We start from the raw sequence: 20,727 nt of genomic DNA on the forward strand, positions 1-20,727 counted from the left end.
CCCGCCACCTCAGTCTCTCACGGCCTGTTCCTGGCACGGAGTGACGAACGGTAAACACGCACAGTGATGCTCGTGCACGTCGGGATTCAGGGCGACTTTGGATGTGTCGTTCCTTCGGACATCGACAAGGAAGGTCTGGGCAGCAGGACGGCTGGGGAGGCTGATACTTGGCGTGAGAGCAGGAAGCTGATCTGCCCCAGTGTCGGCATGGTGGGTCAGAGAACGTGTCCCCTCTTCTGTATTTTTTCCTTTCTCCCTCTTCACCATCTGTCTGTCTTCCCTACTCCAGAGTTACAGTCCTTGACCGCCAACAAACTAGAGGGGGAACGGTCACGTGCTGTTCTGAGCCTGGTATGCTTTTACACTAATGACCAGCCAGACTTCTCACACGCAAATCCCATATAATACGGAGAAGTAAACCAGATTTATAATCACAGCTTCTGTTTATTATATAGCACCATTTCTGGGTCCAAGAGTGGTTAGGCAGCTTACTTAAAACTACCGCAAGGCCAAATACAAACTGTATTTGTGATCACCTGTTACCATGTTTTTAGTTTTCACCTTTTCTTCTTCTGTACTTGTATCATTCATGCTAACTGAGAGATCACTGGAAAATATTGAACATTTTAGTCATAATTTCCCTATTAGGACCTTGAGATTTCAGATTTAAAGGAAGAAAGTGGCAGCTAAGGAATGTCATAGTGCCTTACTGAAGCTCATCATATCAGAAAATCGTGTATTCCATGTGCTTACCGCAAGTCTGTCTCATCTTACAATCGAGAAAAAGGGCCCGGAGAATTGTTGCTCTGAAGGTTGTCAGGGGTCTGAGAACCTCCTAGCCGAGCCGTCCAGCAGCTGCCAGCTCCGCATCTTGGTCGGTGTCAGCGGGTCATTGTCTCACCTTAGGAAAGTGGTTTTACCTTACACGAAACACCACGACGAAAAGGATTAGGTTTCCTTGGAGCTGTGATGATGGTTCCTATTAGGAAAGCAGAGACATCACGGCTTAGTGTCCCGACTGTGGTCGTTTTATTTTTCTTAAAAGCTGTGATCTCCACATGCAAAGGAAAACGGACTACAACAGCCGTTGCCCGGACTGGGTTTTGCCACTTAACTTAGCGGCGAGAGCACGTTCTGGAGTCCAGTCCCGTCCTACCACTGACGCCCTTTACAGGTTTCTCGGGTCTGTAAACCTTGATTTCTTTGACTATGAAATGTGGCCAAATAATAGCTCTTTCTTGGAAAACTTAGGTATAGTTTCATATCAAACCGTCTGGTGCATATTCTGCCAACCTAAGGAAGAGATGAAATAATGACTGTTATTTTGCTTGGAGTAAAAGTACTGGAGAAGGGGAATAAAGGTTGTCTCTCCCCCTACCCCTTTTTAAAAAGAACAGGACTCACTGGGGAACCTGGATGGCTCAGTCAGTTCAGCATCCAACTTCCAATTGCAGTTCAGATCACGATCTCGGGGTCGTGAGACTGAGCCCCACGTTGGGCTCTGTGCTGGGTGTGGAGCCAGCTTGGGATTCTCTTTCCCCCCTCCCTCTGCCCTTATCCCCCCACCCAATAATATATATATATATGATTCAATATATCATGATATATATATATGACTCAGATCGCTGAATCTTCATCTGTTACCACAGAATATCATTTGAACAAAATTGTGAAATAAGAATGGTAACTTTGAAACTATCAAATATTTTTCTAAATTACCAAAATATGGATAGGAGAGAATAATTGTGAAATCATTGATCCATTTAAAAATAATTCAAAAGAAACCAGAGATGCATCTTGATTGCTTCTGTAGCTCCTGCACTGCCTAGAGTCAGGAGAGGGCTCTTAAAAGTTATGGGGCTATTTAGAGGGGTTCTAGAATTAAAAGGAGCATATCTGCAATAATTTGCCAGATGTGAAAAATGACTAAATCTTGTAGGATCTTTACTCACTGTAATTTTTAGGGTATGGCAGGGATCGTCGGCATGATATAAGCACCGTTAGCCCAGGGCCCTCCCTTGCACCCTGTATTGACTGGAAGGCCAGATCGGATTGGTGGGTTATTCCCAAAGATTCTTTAGTCTCTGTTTCCTACAGTGGTAACTCTTGCTGGTATTTTAATATGAGAAAACTCACTTGAGTTCTTTCCTCGGTTATTCCTCCAGCTTCCCTGCTGCGTCTCAGTGCTTGAAGATAAGTTGTTGATTTCTTGTGACGATAGAAATAGAGTGTTGATTCTTTGAATATTAAAGTATATACGGTCATTAATATGTTCCAAATTGTGTGACAGGGAAGTGTGCCTCATTTCCAGACGGTCCCTGACACAGCTTGGAGATCACAGCTTAGCTCCCGGAGGAGTCATGTTCTAAATATTTGCACTTGGAAGCCTTTATTTTTAGAAGCATATTTCAGATTTAAAGCTTTACGAAAGTGACTTGATGCCACTCACATGAATAAAGATGAGTCTAAAGGCAGATGCGCCTAGATGAACAGACTAGAAACCTAACCACCCCATTTAATGTGTGGACCTTGGCTGATCGTGGTTGGGGGAAAAGCTTATGAAAGGCATTCTTGATGTTTGGAAAATTTCGTGTATGGATTATTAACTGTTAATTTGCTTACACATCATGACAGTATGGTGATTCTATAGAATTTTCTTAGGCGCTACCTATAATTTCAAAGTACCTGAGTACTTTCAGATTTAAAATTTATAGAAAACAGTGGCAGCTAAGGAATGTCATAGTGACAAATTTATTAAAGCTCAAAATATCAGGAAGCAAATGTATTCCGTGTGCTTAATGGAAGTCATGGCCTCATTAAAATTGAGGGAGAGGGCAGTTAGGGTTCACGTGTCAAGATGTCTGCAGCTTTCATGGGGCTTAACAGCAAACAAGTGTGTATATATATGGAGATGAATTAATTATGGCAGAATGAAAACTAGTGTATCTAGGGGGAAAATGTACAGATGCTTACGATACTACTTTTCAACTAGATACATGAAAACTTTTATGTTAAATAGTTTGGAGACTTAGAACTACAGAAACACGTCATTCTTTGCCGGCGCTTCCCTTCAGCTTAAATATATCTAGTCAAAGTAATTCAGTCCTACACTGATGGACGCTCACTGTTCACGCCAGTTATCGTGACGCTCAGGAGACCTGGATGTCGACTCTGCGCTTTATCCTCTCTCTCTCATTTCTCCGACCACACGCCCTCTGCCAGCACACACATCAGTAACATTTGCGGAACGTATCACATGCCTCCTGCCCAGGGTTAGGGACTTTAACAGGAATTTGGGGCTCTGAGACCTACGGTCGTTAATAACAGACCTCAAGGAGATAATGAGGAAAATGGTCAAGAAATCGAACAGTCGCTGGTACTACTCTAGAAGTTTGCACAGGGAGTGAGGACATGGTGTGGGGGCGGCAGGTGCCGCAGCTCGGAGCTACACGGAAGGTAGCTAGGTCGAGAGGATTCTTTGTGCTCTCCTAGCCTAGTGCTCTTGACAAGGCCTTATTCCACTTTCTTGTGCTTACCACGTAAGTATGCTTGTTCTACTTAATTTTCTGTCTTTCCTAGACTACCCCAAGGAGGCAAAAATTGCCGGACAGGGCTACAGCGGCCGTGTGTAAGGAGTGTAGAGTGAGCAGTGCTGGGGGGGGGGGGGGGGATGAGTTTGGTTTTGCCCCGGGACACATTTTGGACTAGTGTTCAGGGACATCATTTGTTTTCTGATTTAGCTTGACAGGAAGTGACCGCAAACCGGAGTGTCCTGCTGTGTGTCTCTTAGTGCTTCGAGGCATCTACCGATAAAAATGAAACTATCTTGGCGAGTGGGGTGTCTGTGAAAAGCATGAGCTGTTACCATGGTTCATGGTCCTCCGAGGTTCAAAAATGTTTGAGTTTCAGAATGTTATTTACAGTATTTAATTTGTTCCATTTGGGAGAAACAAGATTTAACATTAAATTTATTTTAGGTTTTCTTTCTAGGATCGATAATGGAAAAAAGATTGGGAAACCCTGGTCTAGACTATAAAACTCAGAGTCAGGGACTGTACCTGCAATACTCCGGTATCCCCAGCATCTAGGGCTCCCGGCGTGAATTCTGGTGCCCTCGTTCATTTGTTCACTCCACAGAGTGGGGAAGCGTGGCTCAGTGGAGAGAGCAGGAGTCACGAGTGCAGGAGTGTGCGGAGCACTTGGGAACTTGGTTCAGCCACTGCGATAGGCAAATAGGCTGAGGGGTGGGGGTAGCAGGAGATAAGGCTGGGGAAGGAGGACAGGAGCCCTTACCTTGAAGGCCCTCACGTAGGCCATGCCCAAGGGCTTTCAGATGAAGGTGGGAGAGTAATGGAAGGTTTAAGCAGGGGATTGTGTTCTCGTGCTCTAGAAGAGTGGAGCAGGCTGTGTGGAAGGTGAGTTGGAGGAACAAGACGGTGCATGGAGACCAAGTAAGAGGATTTCATGAAAATGTGGGTGATCGATAATGAGCTCCGAACCAGATGAAGTGGAAGATTGATTCATTAACTATTAGGCAGAACTGATAGGACTCGGGAGCGATGGCATAGAAGGGAGGTGAATTGGACGGGATGGCCCCGATTTCTGGATTAGAGGCCTTGCTTGCTGGTCAGAGTACAGCCAGCAAGTCCAAGTAAGTGCAGAAGGAGCTGTGTGTGAAGGGGAGGAAGAAATGAATCCAGTTCTGTACTTGAACAGGGGTTTTAGCTTGGTATTCAAATAGATCCTTTGTTTTCTGAACTTGAGTGAGGGACCTGTTACCCTGGTACCGTACTTTACTTTGGAGTCCATGTCTTGCCGTCTTGCCATCTTCCCGTCTTGCGTTGAATTCACAGCTCGGCAGCACTGCGTCTGTGGGCGGCTCTCTGCTGCCCCTTGGCGGCAGAACACGGACTCAGCAAGGACAATGATTCGGAAGCGGACTCTTTCAGGTCTCTAGAGGTTTAGAAGCATATCCTAGTTTCTGTTTCTCTCTCTCTGTCAAATAAATAAAATCTTAAAAAAAAAAAACCGCATATCCTAGTTAAAACTTTCTAGAAGTTAATGGGTTCATAGTGATGTGATGAGTGGGTATCTCAAAACACATCAGGGTAGAATTTTAATAATTCTTTCCATTTTGATATGCTAGCAAAAGATAAAGTGTTGGTTTTGATTCTTCTAGGTTTCTTTGTTAATATGGAACAATTTCTAACTAAGTGGCTGTAAGATGATTCTCTGACTTCACTTTGATACAGTTTTATCTACTTACCGTATAGAAACAAACAGCTAATTATAGAACACTTTTTTTAAAAACAGTTTATTTGGTAGAACCTTTCTGGGGATACTGAGTGTGTTCTCCGTACAGAAGGTTAATTCTCTGGTAGCTTGTTACAGTTCATAACACACGTGATAATTTTTATCTGTTATTGAGCATAAAATCATTTGTTTACTTTTGAAATTTTTTACGTAAAAATTTTATGTATTTTAATTGGCATAAGCCTTATGGTTTTTAACTAAAATTCTTTTCTTTTCTAGACAAGCTCCGAAGAAGTATGCCTAATCTAGCTCGGATGCCAAGTACAACTGCTGTCACTAGCAATGCCAGCTCTCCAGTCACCGTGAGGAACAGTCAGAGCTTTGACTCGAGCTTGCATGGAGCCGGAAACGGGATTTCAAGAATACAGTCTTGCAGTAAGTGTGACAGTTTGTCTTTTTTTTAAGTTTCAGTTGTAACACAATCAGAAAAATATCTTCTTCCATTTTTTTTTTTAACTTCAGTACAATTTAGTATTTTCATCAGTGTATATGGTAATGAATTAATAATTGGTAAATTATTTTTAATCCTCCATTCCCAGGGATAGCAGAAGTACTACATGATTAATTAGTTCACTCATCACATAAACAAAAATAACCTGTTTTCCTTGCAGATCTGCCTCTTTCTAGCTATATCTGCTCAGTGTCTTTACTCTGAAGAACGCATACTTGTTCAGTCTCGCTGTTACTTTGGTCTTGTGCACCAGTCCAGAGCTCTGTTCCTTCCAAACTGAAGTTCTGTTTTACTGTGTAGAGCAGTATTTCTCTGCCCCCCCCCCTTCAGCTTACCACACAGTCTGTCATTCATTCTCTGTACATTTTACCCAGCAGTGAGCAATGCCATGAGCGTGAAATCTCGTGTTCACGTTTTTATTTTGTGTCAGGATGTGGTGGTTGCAGGTGTCCCCTCCCATTCTGACTCATGCTGTTTATGTGGGTAGTTGGGGTCAAGTCTGAGAACGACCCCTGGGAGGTGGACTGAGGGTCAGAGTCCCAGTAATGATGTGGCCCAAGTGTCGGAGGTGCGATGTGTGTTCAGAGTGGGCTGACCAAGAGTCATCAACCAGATGTCTACATCTGCACCCAGACTGATTTGAAGCCCTTCTCCCTCAGATCCGGTTTTGGGGCTCAAGTGGTATTTCCCCCATACGTGACAGTTTTTCATTTCAAAATGGCAACATTTACTGAGCACGAGGAACTGTGCTCACCGGTTTTTATCTACCGTCTTAGTTCTGCCAACAACCCCATGAGGTGGTTTCTGTGGTCCTTCCCATTTTGCAGATGAGGAAGCAATAAAGGAACAGTTTGCACAAGGCCATGCAGGTGAAGGACTAGAGCTAGAAGCTGTTCTGATTACCCTGGAGTTTATGCCTTTAACTAGAAACATTCTGACTCCCGAGTGCCATTCTTTCCCTTTCTTTATGCGGTTTGTTGCTGTTTACCTTTATCCTACAGCCCAAACACCACACCCTTTGAAGAGGCCCCATTGATGACCCTAGTAGACTTCCCCATAAATCCCCAAAACAGATCTAGGATGGATTTGATTTTTGGTGCTTATTTTTTTGTTTTTTCCAGTGTGTGTATTTTACGGTCTTTACGTTTGTCTTCCATCCTAGATCACCAGCTCCCTCTGGGCTTGGGCCCTAGCTTGGCTGATTTTCTGCGCCCCGTACCTGGCACCCTGCCTGGTATTTAATGCGTTTGCAGTAAATGTTTGAATGCATGAGTAAATGAATGCCATGGGGCCATATCTTAGGGCTTGATCTGTTAATATTGGAATTAACGACTTGTGTAAAGACACGGAAGAAGACCTATGGAATTTGCTCATGGTGGGAAAGGGGGAATTACTATTTTACGTGAGGCAGGGGGAAATTGGCCAGATCATGATGAGATGTAGCGGAGGTAAGTCCAGAGTTCTCTAGTTGAGTGCAAGAGTCGATAGTATTAGTGTAGAATGGGAAAATAGACTTTCGACAGTGGCACATGAAGGGATGACTGGGAATTTTTGTTAACTCTGCCTCCATGTGGGTTAAGAGCAGGATTTGAGGGCCAGAACAATGTACAGAACCCAGAGCAGAATGTCCACAACAGAGAGTGGCTGATTTTGATGGAAGTGCGCCAAAACGGGTGGGGAGTCGTCAGAAGGACGTGGAAAACAACCTGGAGACTCACCCAGTGACCAAACCCGTGACAGTCGAAGCCACAGAAAAAAATAATTCGAAAGGATTCTAACCAGTAAAGATAATTACAGGTACCTATGTAATGGACAAAATACATAAATGGAGAAGGGGAAATTTTTCTTTACAGGAGAATTTCAATTCATCAATGTAAAAAAAAAAAAAAGAAAAATCAATGTTTGAAAGTCAAGCAGTGTAACGAGAGAAGAAAAACCCTTCAGAGCACTGCTGTGAAGAGAAGGTCAGTCATATGCTTCTCTCAAATCTCAGGATTCTCTTCTCATTTACTTTCATTCGTAAGCATTCCAAGCTATTATTCTCTATACATTCTAAGTTTAGATCCTGACAATTCCTACTTCTGGGCCATTTTACTTTCTGGGAAAGGCAAAGGTAAGAGAACATTGAAAGGGCAGCTTGATACAGAAGGAAGACCACTGGATTGCAGTAAAAAAATTTTTTTAAATCTGAGTTGGGGTCTTAATCGTATATTCTTGGATAAGTTATGTATTTTTTCTGATTCTTTTCTTATTTGTACAATTGGGATTTTGTCTCATTTTTTTCACTTCTTTTAAAATACTCAAGTAGTTATCTGTTTTGTATATAGGAGAATTCTTAGGATGCTTTTGCTGAGTAACTTGTGTAATTTCATTTCAAATGATACTGGTTGGGAGGTCACTGAATCAGTAGATACATTTTAGGAGAATTGGAATCCTCTTAATATTCCTCTAATCACTAACACGGCACCTCTCTTCATTTAGACCTCCTTCCATGTCTCCCAGCGAAGCGTTTGTAGCTTCTTGTGTGGAAGTTTTATGCGTCATAGTTACATTTATTCCTAAGTCTCTGATTTTTAAAAATGTTTTTACAGGTAGTATTCTTTGTTTCTGCTTCGCTGGTATTTAGAAATAGTTGACTTTTGTATTTTGATACTGTATTCAGTGACTTTCTAACTTCATTTTTCCTGATGGTTTCAGAATTTGGAATATACCTTACATAATGAGTGCATACGAAATGTATTCAAGAATGTTCACAAAACCCCAAACTGGAGCTAACCCAGCCTTTCATCGTCAGGCAAGCAGACTGTGACATTCATACCACCGAATACTACAGAGCAGGGCAAACAATCTCAGAAACACAATGTTGAGTGAAAGCAGCCAGAGAACATACTGTATAATTCCATTTATGTGACATTCAGAGTAGGGATGACCCATCTGCGGTGATAAAGCGAGAATAATTGTTACCACTACAGGAACAGGGAATGGGAAGGGGGATGCCCAGTACCTGGGGTGCAAGTAATGTTCTAGATCTTGGTGTGACTGCTGGGTGGTTCCACAGTGTGTGCACTTTGAAAACTGAGTGCTAGACTCGGATTTACGTACTTTATGTGTATTATGTTTTTCAAAAGAAATTGAGCCCAATTCACATTGACTTCTTAGGCTTTTTTTTTTCCCCCTGAGCTGTTTTAGGCTGACTGAGCAATTAAGAAGTACAGCATGCCCACCGAGCTCTACCTATCCATTCCTTCCCTCGTGTTCCATTAACCTCTTGCATTAGTGGGGTACGTCTGTTATACCTGATGAGCCCGTGGATGGAAAGATTCATGGTTAAAAGCTATCTAATGAAGGAATTGTAGATTTGGTTGGAAAGGAACTGACAGAAGTTTTACCGTGTCACAGAAACACGGTGGGGTCCACACTAGAGCAGAATTCTGTGTAGACCTTAGTTTGCCTCGGCCTTCCTGCGTATGGATTTCATCCCACAGACACCGAAGAAAACTCATTTTTTAAGGAAATAATTCAAGAGACAAAACCATGGACTTTTTTTGGTTTTTCTCCCTATTTCATGGTTAAGTTCAAAATCAGTTAAACTGTTTCAGAAAATGTTGGGTGTGTAAGTGTATTGATGCAGTTTTTAAGAGCTCTTACCCAGAGAGCTCCTTCGTTTTACAGATGTTGCCGCTGCTCTCAAGGTACTAAGAGCTCTGGGGGGGTGGTGGCTGTCAGGCGCCACCATAGGACTTCACGTGGATTCACTCATTGCCTCTTCCCACCGACCCTAGGAGCCCGGTCAATGTATTTAATCTGGAATAAGCTGTCTGTAACCTACTGCTGTCAGCTCTGTTATCACAGTATTAATTGTCCCCTGGTTTTATTTTCATGACACCATCCCCAGAGCCACCATCAAGAACATCCTCACGTCTTCCGAGCAAGCGAGGAAGAAACTATCCCGTGAGAACTCAGGGAAAGGAAGCCGTTGTTAGATGTGGCTTCTAGATATTGTTAGGTGCTCCAAAGTGTTGCTGATAGGACAGGAGACGTGTCAAGAATTAGAATCGTCTAGTACTCAGTGCTGTCTGGAACCCACATTTCATTTCGCTCTGTTACCTTTCAGACCCTGTTGGTCTTGAGTGTAAGGCTAGCGTTTCCTAGGTTGGCTAGCAGTGTAAGTTTTCTCTCTTGTACCTGTCGTCTTCCTTTCTAGTTCCATCCCCAGGACAGCTTCAGCACAGAACCCACAGCGTGGGACATTTCCCGGTGTCTGTGCGGCAGCCTCTGAAAGCCACAGCCTACGTGAGTCCCACCGTTCAAGGCGGCGGCAGCATGCCTTTGTCCAACGGCCTCCAGCTCTATGCCAGCACCGGCATCCCCACACCAAACAAAACTGCGGCGGCCGGGACGATGGGCCGCAGTGCTCTTCCCAGACCTTCACTGGCAATAAACGGGAGTAACCTGCCTCGAAGCAAAATTGCACAGCCTGTTAGAAGGTAGGAACCTCTGCTCGCTCCACAGCCTCTTTTGCAGTTTGAAATTGGAAACGGCTCAGGAACCATCTCCTCCCTTTTGGAGTCTCTGGCACGCTGCCCTTCATGGCCTGACCTCTGACCTCCTTCCTCTGGAAAGTGCTAGGGTGGGGGGTGTCCCTTCCTCCCTCTTCACTTCCCTCCTGATGTGCCGTTTGCTGTAATTTACCAGGTAAATTTTGCGTATTTTCCTTCCCCCAGGTGATTTGCAGGCCCTTTCTCCCTCCAGGACTTTGCTCAGCTGACCCCTCAAGTGCAACTGCAGGGCCGTTGTTACTCCTTCTTTAGCCCCTCCTCCTCCCCCTTTTCCGCGTAGCATTTATCACCGTCTGGGGGACTGCGGATGCTACTTACTAGTTTATGATCCGACTGTCCTCTCTAGGGTGTAAGCCTCGTGGGGATGGGGGAGGGAGTGTTCACGAATAGAAAACCCCAAGGCCAAGGACTATGCCCGGCACAGGATAAAATTGTAAATATTTGTTGAAGCAATAATCTTTATCAAAATAAGCACGTATGTTAGGCAGGTGTCACATGCCCACCCAGCCCACAGTCCTGCTGGAAAAAGCGCATCAGTGATCCAGAGCTGGGCCTTGGTTAGCCTACGTTGGTAAGCTGAATATGTCTGGCTGGAATTTTTTTTCTTTAAAATTTCAGATTAGTTGCAAGACACTTATTAGACAAGCTCGTGGTCATGATGTATCGTTCTTGAACTGGAGACCTTGAAGTGTTTTAGGTCAATAAGAATTCCATAGAAGTAAGTGGCTCAAGGATAGTTTGGAAGAGGAGACAGTGGAGGCAGTGACCACAGACCGCTCCCCCCACCCCCACCCCGCCTATGAAACTGGGGTATGGAGGAGAAGGGCGTCGACCACAGTGACGGAATGGAAAGGGATGATGTGCAAGCACTTTTTCCTTTATGTGTTGGTACGCGTAAATAGTTTCTGATCAGAAGTCATAGGTGCTCAGCTAAAAGTGAGTGAACTCATAATCCTATTACCCAGATAGAAAGCACCGTGTTGCATGCTTAAATTCTGGCTCATTCTCCCGGTAAATGTGGATGTTAGATTCATGGCAGAACAGAATCACATTGAGGGATGCAGGTTAGTGTGACCCCTCCGTTTGTCCTTGAATGGGTCTCCAAACTAATCTCCTCTAAAGGTTGTCACTGCCAGGCTCTAGGAGAGGACGTTTCCCCAGCCTAGGCCAACACTGGGGATTACTGTCAGTAGGCTAGGCACATCTTTACTGGTAAGGTTGCAGACTTCTTCATGTGAATTTGCTGTGTGCATTCAACGGAGTACCCGTTTGTTTTTAGACAGAGTTTATCTTTTTCTCTCTGGTTTTAAGATAGCCTTTGTCCACGAAGGACATGTTGCAGTTCACACACACAAAACACGCACGGCAGTGTGCTGAGTGCGGGGCTCCTGGGAGTGTACTTACCGTCTCTTTCTGTCCCCCCAGTTTCCTTCAGCCTCCAAAGCCTCTGTCCTCGCTCAGCGCCCTGAGGGACGGAAGCTGGAGAGACGGTTGCTACTGATGCGGTTTCACGCGCCCTTGGAGTCTGGGAAAGGAGTGGAAATGAGGGTCGAGTTACCTAGCTGGCTAGGTAACCGTGAACGTCGGGATATTCTTTCCCTTCTGCATTTTAACATATTTACTGCATTGTTTTTCAATGGACCAAGCGCCAGAGACTAATGATTGCACTTAAATATTTGCCTGAGAGAAGACCGCACCAGTCTCCGATCCGTGGTTGCGGTATTGTGACACTTAGATCTAGGGGTTTCTGTAGAACTGCTATGTACCTGGACACTTTTTGGAAGGACTGAGATGTGTCAATACTGCTTTCTTTGCCATGAGTTTTTTAAAGTAACTTGTTCGATTTACTTATGTGTTCCAGACATCTTCCCATTACATGTCCTGTATTTTAATACATTGCATATTTACAACTAGGTTCTATAATTTATGCTTTGAAGTTTACTTTTTTATAGTTTACAGGAATTTTATTTTTTGTGCCTATTTCTTTTTACACCTATGTGAACCACTATGGAACAACTTAAATTTTGTGCCATAAAAATATTTTTGTGGTAAGGTACTATTTTTTTAGCTCTAGGGATATATCAGCAAAAATCCACCATACAATTTGAAAGACCTAATTTTATGTTGAATGAGCACAACATAAGCTGAAGCATTGCAAGGAGATAGCTAGACAGCAGTTAGATGGTCTTGTCTTTCTTTTTCATTGTTAATTTATTGTCCTACATGGGTTTCCGATTTATAAAGGCATCACAGGCTCATTGCACTCAATACCCGCAATGTTTGCTACTGTACCACAACTGATTTTCAGTACTTTATTACAGAGGATGAGAAACTGTAATGTTTTATTAACAATGCTTCTGGAAATGGATGCATTTTAAAGCAAATAAATCTTTTTGATAGACCTTTTACAAAACCCATTTGCACTAATGAATGCTTTCTTAGGGTATATGACTTAATATTTGTTACTGTGTACACTGCTCTTTTGGAATGTTCAGAAATAAAGACTATTTCGGCAATATCAGGTCACGCATGAATGTGCAGCACGAGCAGTATCAACCCCCGTCTGTTTCACCAGCATCGTGAAGGCAGGTGTGGTCGCTTCGTTCTTGGACAGAGCAGTCATAGCTAACGCAGGTAGGCAGGATACTCACGTTTGTGAATAACGGATTCTCCAGAATACTTCTGACAAGAAATGGGAGGTTTTGGTTTTGCAGTGAGGTTTAGGTCCCATTAAGAAAGGCCTTCAAGATGCAGGTGGGTAGCCTCTTGCCCAGAAATACTTAATCACGGACAGTGTTCATCCCTAACATTTCGTGGCGGTTGAATTTGAAGTATTGTTGCAGTTATCAGCAAAATAATATTCTACATCTAATAGATGTTGGAAAACTTTTCCCCTGAAGGTACTATGGAAAGGTTAGGCAAAGGTTTTAATGTTAAAATAGAAACTTCTGTATAATTCCATCTAGAATGGCATTTAATTAATTTGCAGTGTAAATGTGAGCTAGAGCCAAGGTAGCCAGTTAACGTTATATAAACAGCCCGCTAATAGGGAAGCTGACTTATGAATCTAGGTTTAGTGGAACTCAAAAATCTGTTTTCCCCACTGCTGTGCTCTCTCCCTATGAGCACATGTAGTTAGTAAATTTTTTAAAAAGGGGTTTCTATTCTGCTGAGGAAATTAAAGGATTAAATTCATTTTTAATTTAAATATTTCCATTCAAAAATGTCTGTTCAGCTCTTAGGATGATGAAGAGCTCTGTGCCTTGGATCTCACATTCTGGTTGGCGGGAGACGCAGTAAACGAACAAGTGAGTAAATCACAGCATAGGTCCCTCCTGCTCAGGGTCAAAGCAAGAGAAAAATCGAGACAGGGAGAGATCACTCTATTAAATGTCACCTGGCTAGATCTCATTAAGGACTTGACCCTTGCAGACTGGGAGATGGAGAGTTAGTCCTAGAATTCTCCAGAGCACCAGCGGCCTCGGCCTCTCGTGGGAACTGACTGAAATGCAGATTCTCAAGCCCTAAGCCCCAGACTTATTGGAACTGCCCTCTTCCTCTGCAACGGCCCCTGCGAAGGCTTGGAGCAGGCCTGGCGTGCTGGAGGAAGAGCAGAAAGCCAGTGTGCTACAAGCAGACGGGACGAGGACGACAGTAGTAGAGAGGTAAGGGCACCGTGGGCCACGGTGTGGAGTTCCATGTCACTCTGCAAGGGGAGCCGGGCACCGTTCTGAGCAGCAGAGTTCATGATTTGACTTAGGTTTAAATAGATCACCCTGGCATTTGGTGAGAATAGACTAGAAGATGGCAAATGTAGGTTAAACTATTTCAGTAATCCAGGCAAGAGAGGAGCAATTGGACCAGAAGGATCACAACAGAGGTAGTCAAAGTGGCCAGCTTTGGGGTGTATTCTAAAAGCGGAGGCCTCAGGATTTCTTTATGGACTGGATCTACTCTGTTCAAGCACTTCGGGCTGTCAAGCAGAAGGCCGGAGTTCTGCAGGTAGAGATGGGGAGGGCTGTGACTGGCTGAGATCACCAAAGGGGGCCTAGATGAGAGGACAAAGGACTGGGAGCTGGGCGTGGGCGCCTTCTAGCTTACGGGAGTTCCTCGTCCCAGTAAGTGGGCCTCGTGCGGGGAAAGACGTCCTCAGATCTTTGTTTTTGCACATGGAAGGGAGCTATGGTGTTGGGTTGTTAACACAGATTCGCGCACGACTGACATTTGCATTAGCTGTCGCAGTGTAACCCGTTACCGCAAGACTTGGCGGCCTCACACGACATCTCACAGTGTCCAGGCGTCTGGAACCTGGCCACAGCCTAGCCGAGTCCTCTGGCCTAGGGTCCCCCCCCAGACTGCGGTCATGGGGAGACCGGGAAAGAATCCGCTTCCACACTTACTCACAGGGCTGTTGGCAGGATTCAGTTCCTTGTGTGCCATGGAGCGGAGGCCGTCCTCCGTTCCTTCCACACGGACGTGTCCTGGGGCAGCGGGCCCCGGCTGGCTTCATCAGGATGAACACGGGAGAAGCGCAAGAGAATGAACCAGAAATTGGGAAGGCAGTCCCTTGTAACTTAATCTCGGAAGCAGTGTCCCATCACTTGGCCATATTCTGTTCACAGGAAGCAAGTCACCAGGCCCAGCCCTCGTCAGGGTGGGCAGAGGACACGAGAAGGTTAGTACCTGGAGACCGGCTCTTCCACGCAGCCTGTGAGACCCTGCCTCCAGACTCGCGCCAGCAGCCACACTGGGGCCTGCCCACCGAATGTCCAAAGCGGTGGTGAGCACTGCCTGTTTCCAGCGGTGTGCGAATCCGGTTACTGCACACCCTCGGCATTGTGCGAGCGTCTCCAGCGCTGTGGGTGTGCAGGGTGTCACGGGTCCGATTCGCATTCCCTTCGTCGCTAGTCGAGATCGAGTACCTTTTCACTGGTTAGACGAACGTCGGCTTGTCCTCTGTGGATTCCTCTTCCGGCCTGTTGCCCGTTTGTCTGTTGGGGTTTTCTGCCTGGTTCGTAGTAGAGCTTCATAGAGCCTGCCGTGAGCCTTGGTCACTCAGCTGTGTCACGTCTCCACACTGTGCAGCTGACCCTTTAATCCTCTTCATGGTGTATTTTGATAGACTTACTAACTTTACTACAGTCCCACTTACTCCCTTTTTAAGAGGAGCCACTCTGTGTCTTAAAGAGTATTTTCCTACCCTAGAATCGTTGCTTATTCTGTCTTCTCAAAGCCTTATTACTTCACTTTCTACCTAGATTTTTTACTATCCCTGTGATTATCTAGTTGTTCAAATAACACTGAAAATGCCATCCTTACCCTGGTTTTTCTTCGTCATAGAGCAAATGGCTTCTGTCTATTCCCACTGTGTGTTCTTGCAGAATTCCAGAACCGTACTGTTTTAATACTGTAGCCTTATAATAAGGTTTGCCAAACAGCAAAGCAATCTTGCTGTCGTGTTTTCCCTTAGGAGTAGCTTGGTTATTCCTGTCCCTTTAGCTTGTTCAAAAATATATATAGACTTGCAGTCAGTGACCTTCCAGAAAAACATCCTGTTGGAATTTTGATCGGAATTGCATAGAACTTATTCAATTTGGGAGAAATTGATTCTTTAATCTCAGTTGTGCCAAGTTCTCCATGGAGCGCTTATATACTCTTTGCCAGATTAATTTCCAGATATTTAATATTTTTATGCTATTGTAAGGGATATTTTTAAACATTTCATTTCCAACATTTTCTTGAATGTTTTATTCAGCCTTAAATTTATGTTACTTTATCGTTAGTCTTTACTTAGTCAAACATGAGTTTTATTTCTCCCTTTCCTGTCCTTCTCTCTTTGCTTTTTCTTGACTATAGTCTTCTATGAAATATTAAATACAAATGATATTTTTCTTTTTGCTAATTTCAAAAGGAAAGCTTTTTTTTTACCAGTAACTTTCAAATTTGCTAAGAGCATTTTTAATTGCCAAAGTGAATTTTAACAACCATTTCCTGTATCAAAATATCTTTGTCTTAATATGCCAATTTATTGATAGATTTTTAAAATATTTAATCAACCATGAATTAGAGCTAAATCCAAGTTGGTCTGCACGTTTTATTCCATTTTAAAGATAAGTGGATTTGATTTACTAATGTTTAGGATTTTTGTCCCATCTGTAATTTTTCTTTAATTCCAAAACCTGACAGAGATAATTTAAGAGCGTGTTAGACTCATGAGTTGGGAAGTACTTTGTGTTCTATCTGGACGAATTTGTGTAATATTGGAATTATTTCTGCTTTAAAAACAGGTGATAAATCTCAGCGGCGAAGCCACTGAGGCTGGGACCCCAGGTCATGTTTCAAAAATCGGGTGTTGGGTCTACTTATTGTACTTGCACAAGCACTGTGAGAAGACCTCCCTCAGTGGCGGACCTCTGCACACGCCTCACGGTTCTGGCAAATTCTGCTTCCTGTCTTTTGAGGACATAGGGTTTGGTATATATACATGTAGATCTGTTTTATTTCCTTGCAGAGTGAACCTGTTATTAGAACTATTCATTTTTTAATGCCTAGAACTCTTTCTCATATTAGGTAGCTACATCAGTTTTCTTTTAGTGTTTGTAGGCTATATACTTTTTAAACCTTCCCTGTCAAACTTTTATCATTGTTATTGCTAAAATAGCATACAGTTCAGTTCTTCACCTAGGATGAAGATCTTTGCCCTTCAGCCTGGGCATTTAAGCCAATAGTATATAAAATGACTGACATATTTAAATATAAATCTATGAGCGGTTTGTTACATCTGTTAGTTTTCTCTCCTACTGCTTTGAAAAGTATACCCTAATGCTCTTTTGCTGTTAGTGGTTACTCAAGGAATTACAGTTTTCATCCTTAACCTATCAAAGAATATTAATCTTAACTTTTGCCATCCTCCTAGACAACACAAGGACATCCTTGCATCTAATCTAGTATCATAGTAGACATAAGCCTCCTGACACTTAATCTCTGCACTTGCAATTTAAGTCTTAGCCAGGGATTGGGGAAGAAAAATCATATGCAGATTTTGGGCTCTCCGAAATTCAGAGAAAACAGAGTTAGCCATGTAAACAATGCAACATTGTAGGATTAAAAAATATTTAGAGAAAGGTACACAGAGTAATGATGGGACCAAGAGTATGGTCCGCAGGTGAAGTCAGAAGTTTCCCAGGTAGTGTAATAATTTTGGCAGGTTTTGTGTTCGATGCTGAGGCTATCACAGTCAATAAATCAGATATGGTCCCTGCCCTTATGCAAGGTACATTATTGATTCAAGTGAGAAAGAGCCTAAAAGAAAACAAACAAAATAACCATGTTCTTCCTATAAACAAACAAGGGAGGGGCTAAGATCCTGAATAAGGCGTCAGAAGAGGAGGACAAGAATCATTTACCTAAATGGAGTGTTCCAGAAAGGCCAGAGAAGAGGATATTTAAGCCGAGGATGTATAGGATCAATCAAATAGAAGAGGAAAGATCATTTCAGGCAGAGATGGGGAAGAATCTGGAGTGTAAGGAACCAAAAGGAGGCTGGTGGGGCTGGAACTTAGGGTGATGGGACTTGCATGAATTTGGGGGTCCGGTACAAAATGAAAATGCGAAATAAATATCAAAAACGTTAAGAATTTCAAGATGAGAACAGTAGAAAATTAAACCAATCAGGAGGCCCTTCTGGGCATGGGGCACGTGCCACTACAAAGGCCACAGGGCCGGAAGCCAGCCCTGACTTGAGGGAGGGTAGTGGGAGCTGACCTGAGGGAAGAGCTGGGCATGATCCTGGAGAAGCTCTAGGAAGGACTTTTTGAATTGTATTTTGAAGTTCAGTGGGAGGCTACTTAATAATACTGACGTAATGCTCTTCCTGTGTGCCCTTAGCTTAGTCTCACCCTCACACCACCTTACTGTTCTCAGATGAAACCTGTGGGATTTACGGAGGTGACTAAGAGATGACCTGGAGAAGTCAATGCCTTTGAAAGATTTTTATTAGTGACATTTCCCAGGAGGGAAGGGCAGTCACACTGTGCAGGGCCTCGTGGGAAGCATCGGGATTTGTTCAGGAGGCAGAAGCATGAGAGTGAGGGCAAGTCCAGGCCAGAGATGTTATTGGGGTTTCTGTGGGCAAAGCGGAGCAAACAGTTTAGGATTGGCTAGTTTGAATAGTTCCAGTAGGTTTGGGGCTAGAGAGGTGGTGTCTAGTTGCCTGGTACTTGGCCTGGGATGAGTTAGGGCAGGGGAATTGGTTTGGTGTGTGAGAAGTGCCTGAGAAAGCGGGTGGGGGCTCAGCCTGGGATCCGCAGGTCTGCACAGGTAAGCGGACTTGCAGGAGAGAGGTAGACACTGCGCTAGTTTGGGCCTGTGATGAACGGATGTCAGATATAATAAATCTAAGAAAGCACAGCTACAGCGCCTCCTGAGGTGAGTACCGTTGCCCTGTTCTATGTTTTTGTGACAGCCTAAGCCTTATTTTATAACTGGGGATTTGGCCTTTTCACCCCTTTCCCCACTTTTGGCCATCCCCTACCCTCTACCTCTGGTAACTACCTTTCTGTTCTTGTATCTGTGAGGTTTTGTTTTTTTAACCAGAAGCCTGGTAAGACTAAGCACAAAGTGGGGGACACCACAAGCACAGAGAAGCTAGAGGATCTGACCCTATGCCAGGAACTCCAGGCAGTGGGGGCCACACTGGGAAACGAGTCCCCTAATAGCCAGCTTTGAAAACCAGTGGGGCTGAACTCCAGACACTTTTTAAAAAAATTTTTAATTTTAATTTTTTGGTTTTTTAAACTTAATTCCAATTAACATAGTGTTATATAGTAATTCAGGTGTACAATATAGTAACTGAACACTTCCATGCATCACCCTGTGCTCATCACGACAAGTGCACTTCTTAAAAAATAACAGGGCTTAACTCCAAGAGAGCCTTGAGGCCACTAGGAAACAGAGTCCCCACTCCTAAAAGGCCAGCATAATAACTGCCCAAGACACAACCCAGAATCAGCAGTTTGAAAAGCACCTGCGGTATACATGAGGATTTGTTTACTGATCTCAGAACCTGTGCTGAAGGAGCAGGGATGGTCAGGAGACTCCTCCAAGCACGGAAGTGCTGGTGGATACTATTTCTCTTGCCCTCCCCCTGCCTAGATAGCTAGACGTTTGCAGGAACCAGCACTAACAGTCCCCACTTTGCTAGTGTCCTGTGCCCAACTCACTGTTCCCCTGCAAGACGCACCCACCTTGGCAAGCATCCCTACAAGCAGCCCTGGCAGGAACTGGCTCCACTCTAAAATGACTCCTGCCCTGGGGAGGAGAGATAGCCCCCAGCATGCCTACAGTTCAAGCAGCTAAGGCTTTAGCTGGCTGCACAGGGAGAAAGTCCAGCCATTCCGTGTGCTCACCACAGTGGCAGAGAGGCTACGTGCAGCAGCTAGCTTGACGGTTGACACTGCCACATACAAGCCCACAGCAGCCTCCTACAGGCCCCTCAACAGCAAAGGGACCAAACCCTGACCAGTGTGCTGACAGCAGGCAAAGCAGGTCATTGTAGCCCAGCGGGCTAAACACCAAATGTGGTTCAGCCACAAGAGCAGGGCACATGCAACCCAAATCGGAGACACTCATGGACTGCCTGGTTCTGGTGACTGGGGAATGTTCTCCAGGGCACCACAGGACCTCTACCCAAGGCCACTACTGTCAGACCAGGGGATGTAATGACCTAATACACAGAAACAAACTCAGAGAAAATAGAGACAAAGGAAAAGGTTCTAAATGAAAGAACAAGAAACACAGAAGAGCTACCTGAAACAGAGGTAAGCAATGTGTCTGATAAAGGACTCAAAGTAATGAACATAAAGATACTTCCTGAACTTAAAAAAAGACTGGATAACCTCAGCAAAAACTTCAACAAAGAGAAGACATTTTAAAAAATGAATTCAATAACCAAATTAAAAATACATTAGAGGTCAGATGATGCAGAAGAAAGGATCAGTGATCTGAAAAATAGCAACCAAGATGAGCAGGAAAGAAAATAAATAAAAAATGAGAATAGGTTAAGGGGACTCAGTGACATCACCAAGCATCACAACATTTGCAATTTAGGGATCTTGGAGAAGAGGGGGCAGAAAACTTCTTTGAAGGAATAACTAAAAATTTCCCACTCTAGGGGAAAAAAAACCACATCTAGGCCTCAGAAGCACAGAGAGGCTCTAAAAGATTAACTGAAGAAGGTCCACGCCAAGACACAATTAAAATGGCAAAAAGTAGTGATAAAGAATTTTGAAAGCAGCAAGAGAAAAGAAAAAACACAAGGGAAACCCCATAAGGCTAACACCTGATTTTTCAGCAGAAACCTTGCAGGCCAGAAAGGTATGGCAAGATATATTTAAAGTGCTGAAA

General features: G+C 43.9%; 1 protein-coding gene and 1 pseudogene across 1 annotated transcript in view; both read left to right on the forward strand.

Annotated features, from left to right (window-relative positions):
• The window catches only part of SLAIN1 (SLAIN motif family member 1), a 56,483-nt gene extending 43,644 nt beyond the window's left edge, over positions 1-12,839 (forward strand). Inside the window, exons 5-7 of the mRNA XM_008686662.2 lie at positions 5,533-5,688; positions 9,969-10,251; positions 11,749-12,839. Coding sequence (XP_008684884.2) covers positions 5,533-5,688; positions 9,969-10,251; positions 11,749-11,824 — 515 coding nt within the window. The 3' untranslated portion in view covers positions 11,825-12,839. The remainder of the gene's footprint in view (positions 1-5,532; positions 5,689-9,968; positions 10,252-11,748) is intronic.
• Positions 12,840-14,837: 1,998 nt separating this feature from the next.
• The window catches only part of LOC103659208, a 70,045-nt pseudogene continuing 64,155 nt past the window's right edge, over positions 14,838-20,727 (forward strand).

Source organism: Ursus maritimus, unplaced genomic scaffold (genome assembly GCF_017311325.1).
Source record: "Ursus maritimus isolate PB19 unplaced genomic scaffold, ASM1731132v1 scaffold_10, whole genome shotgun sequence".
NCBI classification, from domain to species: domain Eukaryota; kingdom Metazoa; phylum Chordata; class Mammalia; order Carnivora; family Ursidae; genus Ursus; species Ursus maritimus.